The sequence below is a fragment of the Parambassis ranga genome, chromosome 20, assembly GCF_900634625.1.
Source record: "Parambassis ranga chromosome 20, fParRan2.1, whole genome shotgun sequence".
Classification (NCBI taxonomy): domain Eukaryota; kingdom Metazoa; phylum Chordata; class Actinopteri; family Ambassidae; genus Parambassis; species Parambassis ranga.
In genome coordinates this window covers 17363316-17381000 of record NC_041040.1, presented here as the reverse complement: position 1 = coordinate 17381000, position 17685 = coordinate 17363316, and the positions used below count along the sequence as shown (strand labels likewise).

Genomic DNA, 17685 nt, shown 5'->3' with positions numbered 1-17685 from the left:
TAAAAAATGCAGCTACATTTTTATTTTATTTAAATACTTTCTACAACCAGTCCTCTTGGACTTTGTAAGACCTGCTCTCTGGACCTGGAGGACTCCTCAAAACACCAGCCAGCAGCTGAGCTGATGTTCAAGGATCACACAGTTTGATACTTTACCACACACAGCTGTGGGCTTTGAATGCACCATGAGTTCCTAATGTAGCATTTCTGTTGTTAGCCTGCTGTTGCCACTCTTAGCCAGGATGGAGACTATATGCTAGGGGACACTGGGCTAACACTGTTAGCGACACACTTAATTTATCTTCTTTCTATCACTTTATGTAAAAAAACAAAAATATATATGCATCATTTACAGATCTATTTTCATGTAGAAATAAAAAATCAGACCGTGTGCTGACGTATAAAAGCTGATAGTAATCAGTGCCTGTAGTATGTGACAGCACATCCTTTAATTATTAGCTGATTAGCTGAGCGTGCTTTATGGTTGCAAACATTAGCTCAGGGTGAAGGAAGAGTTCATAAAATCAGTGCGGTGTGAAGGCAGATGTTTGAAAACACACTGTGTGTTGTGTGTGACTCGCTGCCTTCCGCCTTATCTCTCAGTAAAAGTGACAAAAGCATAACAGCAGGATATAATTGTGCCTCAGCTGCGATAAGGATTTTCACACCTACTGTATATGTGAACGTGTTTCTAAGCTACACCCAGTCCTATTGTTGTGTTTTATAGAGAAACACTTCTTCATAAATAACTTCAGCAGGCTTTAAGTATGATATCTTAACTTCACAACCAGTTATATTTGCTTTTTTGTTGAGGAGCGAGGCGTGCTGCTGCATAAAAATGGTCAATGACATTTAAAAGAACACAAAAAAGCAGGATTTAGATGAGTCAGCTGGTTTTAAAGCTTCAAAAATATTATTATTTATCAATGAATTACAAACAAAGAGAGGGAATACACCGCAGCTCAGTTCCTCCTGTGGGTGCTCAAAGATTTGTGCATGTTGGAGAAGTTCTCCTGTAGATATAGTTCATCTCCTGTCTCTCAGTGTAATCCCACGATGCTGAGATCAGGGCTCTGTAGGGGGGTCACACCATCTGTTGCTGAGACTCCTTGTTCTTTTTGTGGCTGTAGATAGCTTTCCTCAGAGTGACTTTTGTGTGTGGGGGGGTTGTGATCAGACTGAGAGCATCCACAGCATCTGAAGCTATACTCCACGTCTCACTTGTGATCTTTTAAGAGTCCTGGAAAATAATTTCCTAGAACGACCGGGGGAAATTCAGCAGAAATACACCACAGAGAAGGGAAAAGATGATCACTTCTCCTCGGTGGAGGATGCTGCCTCTCTCTCTCTCTCTCTCTCTGTCTTTCTCTCACTAATGTGCAGCTCCTCACTCTTTTTCTTGAGTGGAAAAAAGAAGCTTTTATCCTCCTGCTCTAACAATCCTGCAGCAATTGCACTCTCCCACCTACGTATGTAACCCACAGCTTAGTGCAACAAGTTCACACCCTTCATCTGGAGGTGGCCATTTGTGAGGAAACATAATAAATCACCAACAGAACAGAAATAGAGGAAAGAGAAGCCAAATCATAACCAGAAATTAAAACTGTTTTTCCTGGAAACACAGCAAGTTTCTTCTTTTTTTCTTTTTTTTTTATCCGCTTCAACCAAACCTCTCAAAAAAACAAACATGTCCGCCTCCGCTCGCTGGGCCGACGGGCGGATTTGTAGTAAGAGGAAAGTGGCAAATCACCAACCCCAAAAATCTAGCCGCTTGCTACTTTTAATCATTAATGTGCGCTTTGGAACACGTCCTGCTTGTGTTTTTTTTTTTTAAACAAAAGGGAAAACGACAAAAAAAGCCATTTGCAGATTAGCAGAGGGATTAACAGTAATATGGTTTATCCCACATGTGGTATGTAAGCTGACATCCCCTCTTACACAAAGACATGCCTGGACATCACATTATAAGCAGGATTTGTTTCTCGTCTCCTCCTCTTGTGTGTATTGTAGTCATTAAGCAATAACAAAGGTAGACAGAGACACCGGGCCAGCTGCTTTTTATGCAATGCCGCCTAAAGGAAAACTCTTCTCTTAACTCCTGTGAGATATATTGTGCCTGGAATCCATTATTCCCATGTTATGTATGGGAGAAGGAGAAGAGCAGCCAGCCGGATCTGATCTGATCTGATCAGAGGGATGCGCCACGTCAGCTTCTTCCTTATTGTTTGATATGCAATGAATCATCTATTCAACCTAAGTTTGTCAGAGTCGATTATTTCGTTCTTCTTTTTTAAATCTGTCTCCCCTTCCTGCTTCTCTTTCTTTACGATGCCTCAGATTCAAGCCTGTAATAGCAGACAGGATTTAAGACCGACTCTGATGGGAGACGGAGCATACCTTTTGAATACGCTGCCAATTAGCGCTTCACTCAGTCTCTGTCCTGACTCCAAAACTACAGATCTAACATGTCAGAGTGGAGAAGTACGCACATGAAAAGCCTCTAACATTAACAGAGTCTTAACTCCAAAGAGAAAATAGATAAATGATGCTGAGTGCATTTGGAGGATACACATTTGGAAAAAAGAAATGAAAGGAATCCATGATGGTTTGGCCAGATTGGCCCTTTGGTCCACTTACCAGTTAAATCACAGGAACACAGACACCAAAATGTGCTCCTGGGTGGGCACTGAGCTCCACGCTGCTGTTGACGCAGAGCGAGAGCACTGACCTTTCAGTAATAAAATGTTCTTTAGTGGTTTAATTATCTGGACCGTAGATGCATGGATGTAGAAAAAAGAAATGAAATATCATTAATTCAACACAGCTGATGAAGCAGCTTATTTTAAGACACACAGTCCACCTGTGGCAGCACTTCTGTTGTTTATGTCACATGTTGTGGTATAAAGCTGTACTGTTGGCAGATGCAGCATTCAGATGTAGTGTGCACACTGTGCTGTGACGGTTATTAAAGTAATATCTTCAGATTTTAAGGATTAAGGCTTAAAAAAAAACCTGAAGGCTAGTTTGAAATGCATGTGTTCTTTTAAAAAATAATGACACCATTATTTCAGTCAGAAACTGTGAAAAGAAAAAAGAATCATTAGACTTTTAACTTTCTGACGGTCCTTGAATGCACCGTGACTGATGCATGGCTGGATTTTGGTTGCAAATCATAAACTTAAAGCAAAAGTAAGCAAAAACACACACTCCACATCACAAGGAAGCCCTGACTGACTAAATAAATTATAAAAAAAATATATAGGCAGATCTACAAAGAAACAATTGTCATTGAGGCACCTTCTCTCATTTAAAAATGTGCCAAAACTAAAATATTTGCACTAAAAATATTCTATAAAATGCAATAAATTCTTCATACCTAAATACAACTAGGAAGCTATGATTGGCTCACACGAAAAATGAAATGATCTGCTAACATCTGATAAAAAATGCATCTTTTTTTCCTTTTCTTCATGATTTCCCACTTATTGTGTCAGTGTTTATATTTCTGCAGAGGTTCAAAGAAGCTGTATTAAAATTGGTATCCAGAATTCATATTATTCCTACATCAGCAAAGGTTACCTGTAATAGCTGTAAAGTGAGGAGCGAGTGGCTGAAGGGGGACGAGGTGACCGGGTCCTCTTGTGCTGAGCTCGTCTCAGAAAAATGCTTTCATACACAGACTGTGAAGAGGAAAATGAGCGGCTGATTATGCAGCATTTCCAAGAAAATAAACAGAATGTGCTTTTTCACATTCGATGTTGTGCTTTTGTACTTATTAAATAAAAGCTGGGGTCATTTTTACACCTAATTGAATAAAAAGTGTTCTATAATAGTCCTATAAACAAATGTTTTTTTTCTCCTCAGGCCTGATTAAGACAGCCCTGCCCGGCATGGACAGAGAGGTCAAAGAGAACTACCAGGTTGTGATCCAGGCTAAAGACATGGCGGGACAGATGGGCGGGCTCTCAGGAACCACGACGGTCAGCATCGTCCTGTCCGACGTGAACGATAACCCACCACGCTTCACCAAGAGTGAGTACAGCCCTTCTGGAGCCACACACACACACTGACCAGTCCTCGGCTCATGAAAACCACTTGTCAGTGTGAGTGTGTGCCAGCCAGGCAGCCCCCATCTGGTGTCAGTTTCAAAATGAATTTGGATTATTGCACGGAGCTCTGGGTTTTGTGCGACTAAGGCTGGCCTCTTAAAGGCAGAGAATAATTAAATATAGAGCCATATGACAGAGCAAGGGTCCTGCAAAGTGCATCAGATCAGCACTGTAATCCCTATTAAATGAAGAGAGTACATTCACTGGGTTTTTATCTCTCCTACTCTTCCTCTCTCTTTGTCTATCTCCCACTATTAAGTCTTTCTCCTGCTGCCTTTGACTCCATAAAACCACTGTTCTCAATTTAGTGCTCCTTTTTTTGCTGCAGTTTTTTAGTGATACTCTGCACATCAATCATCAACCTTTTCCTTTATACTCCCTACCTACTCACACACTTTCTCTCCCCTTTCTTCTTCCTCCTCCTCCTCCTCCTCCTCCCTCTCCCTCTCCTCTTGTTTCCTCTTGTGCATCTGGTGAACGGCGAAGGCAGCCAGATCGGATTGACAGATTACTGGTGTCGTCGTGTTTCCCCCTCAGTAACAGCAAGCGCCAGCTGTACAGTGTGTGTGTGTGTGTGTGTGTGGAGGGGGAGAGGGGGGGCACAGGAAATCACACAACAACTACTGCCATAACCCTCACCACCTTTACAACCCAACCTCACACACTATTTATCACTCCCACTTGCTTGCATGGGGTGTGTGTGTGTGTGTGTGTGTATGGGGGGGTGGGAGTGGGGGGTGGACACTGTCATCTTAACCGCTCCACCAATGAATGAACAGTGTGAGGAGGAAGAGGAGAAAGAACGAGAAAGGGGGAGACGGATAAGACAGGGATGGAGGTGGTGACAGGAGAGGGGGAGGAGGAGTGAGGGAGATGACTGAGAGACAGCCAGCGATGGGGGGGTGTGGTGGGGCAGGTTGAAAGAAGGAGAAAGAGGAAGAGATATTGTAATGGGACACCCAGAGGAGGTAGAGTGTCAGGAAGCGATATCATTGTTGTCTGCCGGAGTGATGCCTCTTCTCTTCCACCCAATGCTAAATACCTGTTAGCCTAGGGAAACCTCCGTGTGGTGTGTGTCGCTTTTACTGTGTGTGTGTGGAGGCAAGTGTCAGCGTCACAGAGACCTGCCGACTCAGGCGTTGCCAAAACACTGTCAGCATGTTTTATTAGTGTGTCAGTGCTGTTTGTCTCCGCAGGCTGTGTGTATATCACACCCCGCTCCCCTCCCCGTAGTCCAGCTATTTATTTAAGCATAAGAGATGCAGCCGGGGCCGCGGCGGCCGACAGGCAGCCATCAATTTGTCCGCCTCTACCAGGAAATCATCTCACAAAATAAGAAGGAGAAGAAGAGGAGGAAACCACAATTAATTTATGTTGAGCAAATTGGCCCAGAATTTATGTTACATCCTAAACTTGGAGTGGTGAGTCAATAACACTTGTAGCAAGTTTACGCGAAAGGCCAAATGTCTGTTTAGGAAATGAAATATGTTTTACCGCATATGAGATGTCTGCGCCACAGCTGATCTACAAATGTAGCAGCACTAAATCTGACGCTCTCTCTTTCCTCCTGCTGCTCTCTGATTGGCTCTGACCTGCTCTCTTGTATCCCTGCTCCCCGGCGAGTGGGTGCACTCGTCCTCTCTTTCTTTCACTGATAATGTCAAAAGGTAGTGGGTGCTGTTTTTGTAAATTGATCTCTAGGTGTATTTTAAAGGGCATCAGCACTTTAGAAAAGAAAGATGACAGATGACACTTGAATGAAAATTTGACACACATGAAAAGAAAGACCAAGGTCGTGACCTCAGTGCTGCTGTATCTTGTTGCTGAACATCTTGACAGTGTTGCCCTCACTTCTCACCATCAAATGCAAAAAAATGTGCTCAAAGTTACACCTCTTCATTCACAGCTCTGTACGAGTTCAGAGTACCCGAGTCCATAGAGCTGGGGTCTACGGTGGGCGTGATCCGGGCCATGGACGCAGACATCGGCCAGAACGCGGAGATGGACTACAGGATCATCGGGAGCGACGGCCCTGGGATGTTTGATATCACCACCAACAGGAGCACGCAGGACGGCATGATCGTGCTGAGGAAGGTCAGGAGCTGTCTGCTGGTCTTCATATGGTTGTGTTGATCATATTTTCTTACATCTACATGCTTCATTAAGCTTTTTTTTTGCCCTGGGTTTTGTCTGTCAGGCTGCCCTGGCATCCTCATTGGTAGATTGGTAGAGGCCTAGATGGGCCTCAGGCTTCCTCAGAGGAAGCCCCGCAGACACGAACCAGACAATACTAACGTCTGTTGCATTATTTCCACAGAAACATCACTTAATGTAGCCACATCATATTTACAGGGAGAGCTTGTTCTTTCAATAGCTCCACTCACACAGACTGTTTGTTTAATGCACATGAGTATTTTTTTACTGCACCTCTGAGCTAGTGACAGTACTGAACTTCACAGAATGCTCTTTTTTTTTTGTAAAAAGTTGACACAGACGCATACCTGTGATCGAGGCAGCGTTGCTGAGTTTGTGAATGAGCAAAGGTGATGAAGAGGAGGTCTTCAGTTCAATGCTGCAACGTGGCTCATTCATCTGTCAATCCAGCTGGATAATCATTTGTTTTACTGCTGCTGTTGACACACAAAGCTGTGACTGAACAGGCAGCATGTCCCTTCACAGGCTGTGGAGGTAAACGAACCCAGCAACAACTTAAAGGTGTTGAATGTGGAACTCACTCATTTATATCGTCATAATAATGACTTTAGCTTTTAAACTACAATAAATGTATAAAGAAAAGACACCATCTGCCTGGACATTTAACCCTTAAATAGCCATGTTCTAGCCTCCGCCTTAGGATCAGAGGGCTACATCCATTACTAACTAGGAGGTTGTTGCCCATAAAGATGAAGGCATTTTTTTTTACGTCTTCTCATAAAATGATTGTGACAATGTGATTTATTCTTGATAGATAAAGTGTATATCTTTACTGTATTGATCAACCTCGTCCAAATATATCACAATGACACCTAAAGTGGGAATTAAAACGAGGAATGTGACAAACTTCAGACTTTAGGCTTCAGTGCAAATAACAGCCATCAATAAACTCTTAAAAATAAACTGTGTAATCTAAAAAGACAAGTGAGGCAAAGTGAAGGAGAGAATACATGGATAGTAATCTGAAATAATAGTGTGTCTGTACAGACATGCTGTCACAATAAAAGCCTGTTTTAATGTAAAGCAGCAGTGATGCTGCAGGTGGAAATGATTGTAAAACGTGTTAAAAACTCTTTTCTTTTCTTTAAACATAGACATTTGTACAGTTTGGCTTCTGCTTGCCAACCACCATGGAAACTATACATTCTGACAGCCAGAGGATGGACAGTAGAGTTATTAGATTTCAACCTACACCGCCGCACTTCCAGTACATTTGTTTTGAGTGAGATCTTTCCTCTCAGCTGAGACCAAAGCAGAAATATTGATGCTGGGTATGGATCGCAGCGTTCAGCTGTGGGTGTGTTTGATGTATTCAACAGTATCTGGCAGTTGCCTTATCAAGCGCCCTCTCTGCAGCCTTCGATCGATCGCCTCCATCATGCCATCATTAAGTGGAAGATGACATAATTGCCTTTTGTAGCCGCGGCAGTGCTGCAGCAGTGAATGTGGTGTGCGGTCAGAGAGCGTGTGTGTGTGTTTGGAGTCAGCGTGCCCTAATTCTGAACCTACTAATTAAATGGGCTTGTCAAGTGGGAGTGCGTCCCATCTCTGCTTGTAGCGGTCCTTCAAAGCAACATATTCCTCCTGACAAAAAAAAAAAATCAGTGACTCCTAATTTGTGACTATTCATGGTTTCAGAAAACAGCTCTTTTTTTCAGCTTAGGTTGGCGTTTTTTTCCGAGAATCACAGAACCTTTCATATGTACAGTAGGCAGCCTGCGAGGGAGCTGACTGTGATCCAGCTGCTGCCTTCATTAAACGCACCGCTCCCCAATTATTTCCATCAATAGAGGGATACCTTCACTGGATACAACTTCAAAAAAAAAAAAAAAGAAAAAGTTCAGAAAAGGAACCGTTAAAAGCAGACCCTGAATAACAGAAACACTGTAATCATCAAGAGAAGTCCATAAATTATAGGATGCAGGAGACGCAGCACGATGGGGGATCACATACGTGAAAAATAACTAAGCTGTTTCCTTTAAAATGAGGATAAAAGAATCGTATACAGAGGAGAAAGGCCTGGCATTAGGTGAAAGTCTCCAACAGGCATCTTTCGGAATATGTGCAAAGCTTAAAGGGCCTGATCACTTTGTCATTTCCCATGTTTGTTGTGTGCCTTCATAAGAATGAAGATCCAACAAAGTGTCTCAGCCCAGTAAGCAAAATTGGTGTGGCCCAAATCTGGCCCACTTCAGTGCCACAAGCGGGCCAGACCATAGCCACATCTCCACGAAACATGACCCAAATATATCATGTGGGCCACAAACAGAATACAGTGTGGATGAAAACCCATCCTAGCCAGAAGAGGTCACCTGAGCGTTGTTGGCCAAGACCCAATTTGACCCACACTAAAACAGCAGCACCTGCCTGCCATCAGCAGCAGCATTGATACATGGCAGGATGGATCCATGCTATTCTGAGCCCATCATCTGAACGTGGCAGCAGAAATGAAGACTCATTAGACCAGGCAGCTTTTTTTTTCAATCTTCTATTCTCCAGTGTTTTGAATCGTAGCCTTAGTTTCCTGCTCCTAGCTGACAGGAGCCAACCCAGTTCTGCTGCAGTAGCTCATCTGCTTCAAGGTTGTTGTGTACACAGTGATGCTCTTCTGCAGACCTTAGTAGGAACCAAGGCCTCTGTTTTTTCTTGGAAAACAGCTGCTTACAGGATACGTTCCTTTTTTTAGAACCATCCTCAGAGATGGTTGTGTGTGAATCAGTTTCTGAAACACTCAGACCAACAACCACCCCACATTCAGTCACACTATGCATTACACTGTTGCCATGTGATTGGCTGATTAAGTTTTGGGATTATTACCCACAGCTGTTAACCCCACTTTAATTCCTGTGATCAGCTGTTTATATTAGCCCAGTGCATTCTGGGCATTGAAGTTTTCCTCTTTTTTTTTTACCTACAGCTCTGTTTTCTCTGCTTCCTGCTCTGTAGTCACAAGTAGTCAAGTCACTTGTACTAATCTGGCACACTGATCTCTTCATTTAACAACACCAAAATGAACAGATGTCGCCCAGCAAAGATCTGAACACAACTTTGATTGATTGTCTTGGGGAGCTGCAGTGCGGCGGTGATCCGGAAATCAAGCTCAAATGGCACAAACAGATTTAGAGCAAAAAAAAAAAGAACGAAAAAAAAAAAGCACGTGTCGCACGTTGTGCGTCAACCCTGCCGTGTTGTTGCCATGTTAGTTTCCAAATGAAATGCCACATCAGTCACATTATTCAGCAGAGGTTAGTGGCTTGTTAGTGTCCTTGAACAGGACAGTAAGACCCTGACCACACGCTCATTAGATGCTCTGGAAGAGGATGTCAGTTTAATGAATAAAAAAACAATCTGACCTAAAATCAAATGTGGCAGGATTAGTTTTCCCAAAATTAACAGCAGAACATGTTGCTGCATGCAAATGAAGGAAAAAAAGCAACTTTTAACTTCTCTCTCTCTCTTTACGCAGCCTCTGGACTTTGAGAGGAAGCGTCAGTACAGTCTGCGCATCCAGGTGGAAAACGTCCACATCAACCCCCGCTTCTACTCCGTGGGGCCCTTCAGGGATGAGGCCACCATCAAGATCATTGTGGAGGATGTGGACGAGCCGCCCGTATTTGAGCGCGCGAGCTACATCATGGAGGTCAAAGAGGACGCGGCCAGGAACACCGTCATTGGCTCCGTCAGCGCGTCCGATCCAGACGACAAGAACAGCCTCGTCAGGTACTGAATGTGTTCCAACATCTTCTTTTTGATATATTCAGCTATTTTGTTAAATAACTAATTTCAATGTTCATATGAGTTCTGGTTGGAAGTTCTGAAGGTCTTAAATGGATATGCGTCCTTGTGCACTCTTCACTATTAACATAACATCAGAGCATTGGGATAGAGAGGCCTTGGCGAAGATGCTTTGTTCTGTTACCAAGAGTTTGCTCACACAGCTTCACTTCACGAGGATACAGAATTAAGCACGCCTTCTATTAAGTGGGAGTAATGGCAGGAGTAGGTGTGAGAGGCTGCTCCTGGACTCTCAGACTTTTTCATTTTTATGATGCACTAAGGGAGTTGGCTCTCAAGGTTGAAGTTCCACCACTTTATTGCGGGTGTCAAATATGATATCATTCTCTTTTATCGCCCATCATCAAGGAAGTAGCTACCCTGTGGCATTTAGAGCCGCAAAGTAGTGGAGGAGGAGGAGGAGGAGGGCCAGGAGGCCTGGCATGAAGAAGTCACTAAGATGGTGATCTTTATTAGCTCAACACGACACACAGACATGTGTGAGAAGTGGGAGTGCACAATCTTTAATATAAGGAAGCAGCTCGTCTGCATACAAAACCACATTTAGATGCAGATGGCATGGTTCTTCATAGGTCATCATCAGTCTGGGTTATTTCATAGAAACTCAACTTATATAATTAGGCCTTTGGAACATAAATAGTCAAGATCACTCTTACCGGTGTTAAACTGGTCAATGTTGGAAACATATTCAAGTGGTCAATTTTAATCAGATATTCCAGATTTATTTGTTTTATTTTTTGCTATTTTATTTTTCCTGAATAATTTTCGTATAAATTCTTTTTCATGTCATAAACAATGAAAAATAAATGTGAAGGAGATTTTTCAGCCAGTTAAATGACTGCTTTGGCTAACCTGCAGGCAAAAACAAAAATCAAATCAAATCAAAAACGCTTTGAAACAACAAATGTCTGTCTCTCCAGCTGTGATAACACTGCACAGACATGTTTGCAGTCATGAAGTGCAGTGAAAAATGAGCCCACACTGAGTGGAACATGTGATATGGGATAGGCCGCTTGAAGTTCAAAGGGTTAAGACAGACGTGTGATCAGATCGCACAGTGGAAGCTCACTCTGACTCTGAGTTGTGAACTCGCTGACGATGCTGCTGTCGTTCTGTAGGGGGGGGGGGGGGGGGGGGGGAATATGTGGCGTCCCGCTGATCACTAACATTTCTGTAACCCTCCATGTCCTTCTGCCCGGCCTCCCATCCAGCCAGCTGCCTGCCTGCTGAGAGCAGCACTTTGGATGCCCGGTCAGGACGAGGCGCACTGTTATCTCTCTGTCATTAATCAGGGGAAGGGTTAGACCCAGCCAGCTGAATTATTGGGAATATTAGAAAAGCAATTAGTAAAGCCCACGGCCGATGCTGATTTAACGAGGTTAGAGTTACTGTCGAGGCGGTGGGAGTGGAGGAGCAGGCAGGCAGAGAGCAGGAAGGAGTGTTTTAGATAAAGACACCAACATGGTTGATGTGGGAGAAGCAGCAGGGAGGGGCTGAGGAGGAGGAGGAGAGGGAGGGTGGGTTGGTGTTAGGAGGGAGCTGGATCTGTGGAAAAAGAGGAGCAGCACGGTGGAGCATTGAGAGCCCCGGTTCATAGTCCCCCCTCGGGGGTCTCCTTCCTCTTACACGGGCCCTCCTGATGCCTGCTACTCCATTAATCACACTGATGTATCGCAGTAGTCTGAGAAGCAGAGAAAAACAACACGACTGGATAACCTGTTAGCTCTTCCATGTGTTCGTTTGTGTATGCATGTGTGTAAGAGTCCCCCGTCACCACAGGACACACTGTTTAACACTGGGGACACTGCGCCATTTTATGTTTAAGGTCCAGTTCTCCCAAATCGCATATTATTTTATGTATAGGTGTGAAGGTCAGTGGCTGTTTCTAATAAATTTGCTACTTTTCCCCTTAAATTTAGTTTTTTTATTTCTCTTAAAATGTGTCTTTTTTTTACATACATTTACATACAAGTTTTTCCCAGGAAACAGTATTTTTTCTCAGAAATGTTCTATTTTCTTTTCTTATGAACTGATTATTTTTTTTTTTTTTAAATTTGGGCGAACTTCTCATTTTGACTTTTTTTAATTTTTGTGTTGAAAGTGTTATGATGAAGTTGATTGGTCCTGAGTTTTTTTGTGAGTAGAGCATCTTCTCTTCTTTGTGGTTTTTTAGCATCTTTACATAAGTTCCCTTTTTTTTTCTCTGCATTGTAGCTTCCTCCGTCCTGATGTGAAACACCATCATGTCCTTCCTCTGGTGCTCTCATGGGGGCTGACACTGGAAAATTCAGCCACTAACGATTCTTTTGCTTTTAAACTGGCCCTGAGCTAGCATCACTGTCCAGTGGAGACACTTACTGCTCTATTCCACTGTTTTAATAGACCCCAAACCCTTTCTACATCACTGAGGCAACATGGCGGCCTTTTCTTTGGCGCAGTTTTGTTGTCAACAGACGGTATACCTCACCATTTCTTCCTCGCATTAGCTGCATACATGGTCCACCTTGGCTGCACAAACCTAAATCTTTCTGTGTATTTGGAGTTATAGGTGCTGATTCCGTGGGTCCTTCTGGCAGCCTACACTTGTCATTGATTTGCTAATGACCGCTCCCCCGCCACCTATCAACGCATTGCATTGTGATGTCAGCCAAAAAGGCAACACTGATAAAACTGATCTGACACCAACAGTATGTAGCCTCTGTGTGCGCAATAGCAATGAATCATGCAAGCCCTGCCAGCAGAAACATAAATGGATAAAAAGATTTGTGTGATTTAAACGGACCTGTTTGGAAGCTGTAATTAACTCCTGCTGTTTTTGTGCAAGATCTGTTGTGTTCTCTTAAACAAAGTTGGCCTTTCTCTGCTTGCTCTGGTGCTAAAATTCATCTTTTTCTTAATGCAATCTTGTGCTGTATAAATGACAAAGAAGTGAAATAATGGCAGACACGTCCATCATGCTTTATTCAGACCTGCTTTGAGTACCTCCCGCCTCATAAAATCAACACAGAATGTCAGTTCAAACCAGTAAATGTGACCACACTGCTTCAGAAGCTCTGACAGACGTTTTGACGCCTCTCCCTGTGTGTGTTTGTGTGTGTGTGTGTTGTGAACAGGTACTCTATTGATCGACGTACTGACATGGACAGAGTGTTCAACATCCATGCTGGCAACGGGTCAGTGTTCATCCTCAGGGAGCTGGACAGAGAGGAGAACGCCTGGCACAATATTTCCGTCATTGCCACAGAGTTCAGTGAGTGAATGGCGTTTTTATCTCTTATTCTGTTGGCCAAATTGGATTTTTGGAGTTGATACTAATGTCTGAACGTTCTATTGAAGTGTTGGCTGATTGCTGGTGTTTGTTTCCCAACATAGAGTACACTATAAATCCCAAAACATGGCCATTTGCCTAGCGTTTATTCCTATTGTTTCCTGTTTTCAATCTGGTTTTTGGCCTTTTATTTTGTTGTTCCTGCAAATAATCCTCCATATGTTGTAGAAGATGAAGGAAATTCCTATTAGATTTTTTTTTCTGCAAAAAAAAAAAAAAATCACTACTTCTTTCCTCACTTTCTTGTATTTTGTTCCAACTTCCTGCAGAGGGATTTCACATTAAAAGTCATAAATGTTGTTTTCTTACTTCACCATTACCTCACTATTTCTTTACATGTTTTATACAGATGCCTAATTAGCGTGATTGCAAACTCACGCATAAAAAAACCATTAGCGTAGATTCACTATGTCACCTTTTGTGTTTCCCAGACAACCCGCGACAGATCAGCCGCGTGCCCATCTACATCCGAGTGCTGGACGTCAACGACAACGCACCGACATTTGCCACCAATTATGAGACGTTTGTGTGCGAGAACGCCAAGGCTAATCAGGTTGGTATTAGCAAACACAAAGCTCAGGATTATCACCCACCCACCCCCCGAGTTCAGCTTGTAATTAACCGTGAGAGGAGGATGTGTGAATCTGTGTTCTAGTCTTTTCAGATGGATGAAAGATGTCAGTTACTTAAAGGTGCAGCTGCACTTCGCAGAGCTGTACTTCTGCCAGTTTCTGTGACACGCTGACAACTCGGCTCTCACTTGAGTTCACACTCTAGAGATGTTTTTGGTTCAAGACAACCCAAGCTGCTCTGTAGCCTTCAAAATAAAAGCATGAACATTACCTTAACGTGAAGAAGCCAGATATTTGCTTACTGTGGCCTGCAGCGTGACCACATCGAGTTTTGATGTGATGAGCAGCACCAGCAGCTACATAGTTACATAAAAAGCTGACATGAGAGGATAATAAAACATTCTACTTACTGTACACATGTGTTTCTTCTTCCAGAGGATACAAACGGTAAGCGCCACCGACCCCGACGAGCCTCTTGGAGGCCACCGATTTTTCTTCACTCTGGCTCAAGAGGCTGCTGGGAAGGCCAACTTCTCCGTTCGTGACAACAAAGGTGCAGCACAGCTGTGTACACTCTTCCCCACCAGGCATCCACACCTGCTGTTAAACTGTCTGTGATTGTATTGTTAATCGGCGCCACACAAAGCACGTGAAATATTCATGTAAAGTATCGATTTGCTTGCAATGTAACTGGATATTCTGTCGTGTTCAGACAACACCGCCTGGATCCTGACACGCAGGAACAACTACAACAGCCTTCAGAAGAGCATCTACCACGTGCCCGTGGTCATCTCCGACGGCGAGTTCCCCATGCAGAGCAGCACCAACACTCTCACCATCAGGGTGTGCACCTGCGACCGCGAGGGCAACATGAAGCTGTGTAATGCCGAGGCGCTCACGGCAAGGGCGGGGCTAAGCACCGGAGCCCTGGTGGCCATTTTGCTTTGCGTCATCATCCTGCTCAGTGAGTACGGACAGCGTTTCTCCTCTCACCACAGCAGGTGTTAAAGAGACAGTGTTCTATTTCAACCCTTAATTTGATTCATCACTTCCTGTGGGTGGATAATCCTGCTGCAGCGACCACAGCCGGCATCTTAATTTAATTTTTCACAGCAGCTTTAAGGGCGGAGAGATAGGGACACCTTTACATTAAACTGCATCCTGCTGCAGCTGCAGGCAGCAGATCAATCACATCATTTTATTGAGCATTTGTTCGGTCTGTCAACAGTTTGATTTCTGGAGATTAAAACTGTTAACCCAACATTTTTACCCTCCTCAAAATAGTTTTCACATCAACTGTAGCAAGTCCTTTGCATAAACTCCAGCATTTTTTACCGACAGCGTAATCCTGTTACAGTATTTCCAACTTAAGTAACGTCAGAAGGTACTCGACTTCGCACCATCACTCAAGCATCATAATATTACAGTAGTTGCGTTTCTAGCACACCGGGTCTTCTTTATGTTCATAAGCAGCATTGGCCCTGAAGAGGGAGAAATACATAATGCATCCTTGTGGTAGCAGAGCCTGATGTACAAAGTCAGACAAAGTCCCTGAACATCAGTGAACACTCATGCAACATCAACAATTCCCTCTGGATAGTGCCCGGCCTTCAGAACAAGGAGAGCCAGTAGAGAAACAACAGCAAAAAGTCACCAAAGTCCCTTTATTTGTTCTTTGTTTCTGTTTCTGCCTGCAGTGATCGTTGTGCTGTTTGCTGCCCTGAGGAGACAGAGGAAGAAGGAGCCTCTGATCATCTCCAAAGAGGATGTCAGAGACAACGTTGTCAGCTACAACGATGAAGGGGGCGGAGAGGAGGACACTCAGGCCTTTGATATCGGCACGTTGCGCAACCCAGAGGCCATCGAGGAGAGCAAACAGCGGCGGGACATCGTCCCAGAGGCCTTCTACCCTCCTGTCCGACGGCCTGTGCTGCCCCCGAGTCGGGACAATAACGGGGACGTGAGGGACTTCATCAACCAAAGGCTCCAGGAGAACGACAGCGACCCAACAGCGCCGCCTTACGACTCCCTTGCCACCTACGCCTATGAGGGCAACGGCTCCGTAGCAGAGTCCCTAAGCTCGTTGGAGTCGGTGACCACCGAGGGCGACCAGGACTACAACTACCTGAGCGAGTGGGGACCCCGGTTTAAGAAACTGGCAGACATGTACGGGGGCGACGACAGCGACAGGGATTCCTAATGAGAGCCGGGCACACAGACAGGATTGAGAGAGAACATTTTCGGGCAGTTCTGGTGCATGTGTGGCAAGCGGAAAAACGTCGAAAGGACAGAAAAACGTGCGCCGAGCGCTTATCGATGGCCTTCGACCAGCATTCAGTTGTCCCTCCAGGTGACCAGACGTAGGCTTTGTGTGTCCAGTCAGTGTTAGTTGTTGCGAGGACGCAGTAAAAAGACGTTGTGTCAGACTTCTTTCTGTGTGTATACAGGCCGCACACGAGGCCCAAATATATCTATACTGATATTTTTTCTGTTTTTTTTTTTTTTTTTTGTTCATTTCTCCAAAGCTGCCTGTGATGGACGCGTTCAACAAGCAGTTTTGTAAACCAACAGATATGCCTATGTATTTTTCAGTGTTTCTGGGACAAAAAAAAAACATGCTGCATATTGTGAGTTCTATCTTAGCTTGTGTATGTACGGTAATATGATACAATACGCTGTACAGTTGTTTTTCTAGGGATTTCTATCTTCCAAACGCCCCCCCCCATCCACCACCCCACCTCACAGTAACCACTAAATTCCTGAGCTGAGTTTGAGCCACAAGAAAAATAAAAACGTGGACGGGAGAGGTGCGTCAAAAAGTTTGTGGTGAATGTTCTTTAAACGCTGTGAACGACAAACATGCTGGTGTCTGAATTTTCAGCGTTCGCTGTGAGCTGAGCTGAAATACCAAATATTTCCTTGTTGAAGGTGAATGTCCTCAGAGCCATGTTTCTCTCTCTCTCTCTCTCTCCGTGCTGGCTAAAAAAATGAAATATTTTCAATAAAAACAATAAAAACTGACCATTCAGACTCAGTTAGAGGAAAATACTGGTCTTGCTGGATTTTTTTTGCTCAATTCAGAAACAATAGGAGATCAAATGAACCCAAAACTGAAACGTGTTCCCCAAAATGGTTTATTTTCTGTTTATGCAATGACGGGAAAGCATTTGGAATTTTCGTCTCAAAAAAGTTGCCTTAAAATTACAAAAAAAACGAAACCTATGCTGTGATTAACACGATGTTCTTTGATGATTTTGGGTAATATCACAACTAAAACGTGACCTTAATTTCATCAAAAGGGTGAACTTTTTTTTTTATAAAATCTCATATTAACACAAAAAGTTAATTTTTCCAGAGGATTTTAATAATTTTAAGCCATATGTCAGCCACGATGCATTAAAGGACCAGTGTTAAGTCAGACATTTCCCCCCTGTTTTCACAGCATACATTTCAAACCAGTAGGATCCAGAGGGTTTGACACTTTATGTCTGGCATTCTTATTATCATTGCATGGAGGACCCTGTAGCTGCAAACATTCTGAGTTTAGACCCTAGTAAGATGTTTTTATTTTAATGAGAAAGTCTTTACTCATGTGGTCCGATCTGTCCTGCACAGAAGAATGTATGAAAACGTAACAAAAATGTGCCAAAAAAAAAAAAAAATCATCA

At 43.6% G+C, this 17685-nt stretch overlaps 1 protein-coding gene across 1 annotated transcript in view; it reads left to right on the top strand.

The window, feature by feature from the left end:
• Window positions 1-16472, top strand: part of LOC114453172 (cadherin-6-like) — a 50828-nt gene extending 34356 nt beyond the window's left edge. Inside the window, exons 5-12 of the mRNA XM_028432908.1 lie at window positions 3864-4031; window positions 6015-6202; window positions 9789-10042; window positions 13231-13367; window positions 13877-13998; window positions 14453-14570; window positions 14730-14981; window positions 15715-16472. Of these exons, the coding sequence (XP_028288709.1) occupies window positions 3864-4031; window positions 6015-6202; window positions 9789-10042; window positions 13231-13367; window positions 13877-13998; window positions 14453-14570; window positions 14730-14981; window positions 15715-16217 (1742 nt within the window). The 3' untranslated portion in view covers window positions 16218-16472. The remainder of the gene's footprint in view (window positions 1-3863; window positions 4032-6014; window positions 6203-9788; window positions 10043-13230; window positions 13368-13876; window positions 13999-14452; window positions 14571-14729; window positions 14982-15714) is intronic.
• Window positions 16473-17685: the final 1213 nt, after the last annotated feature.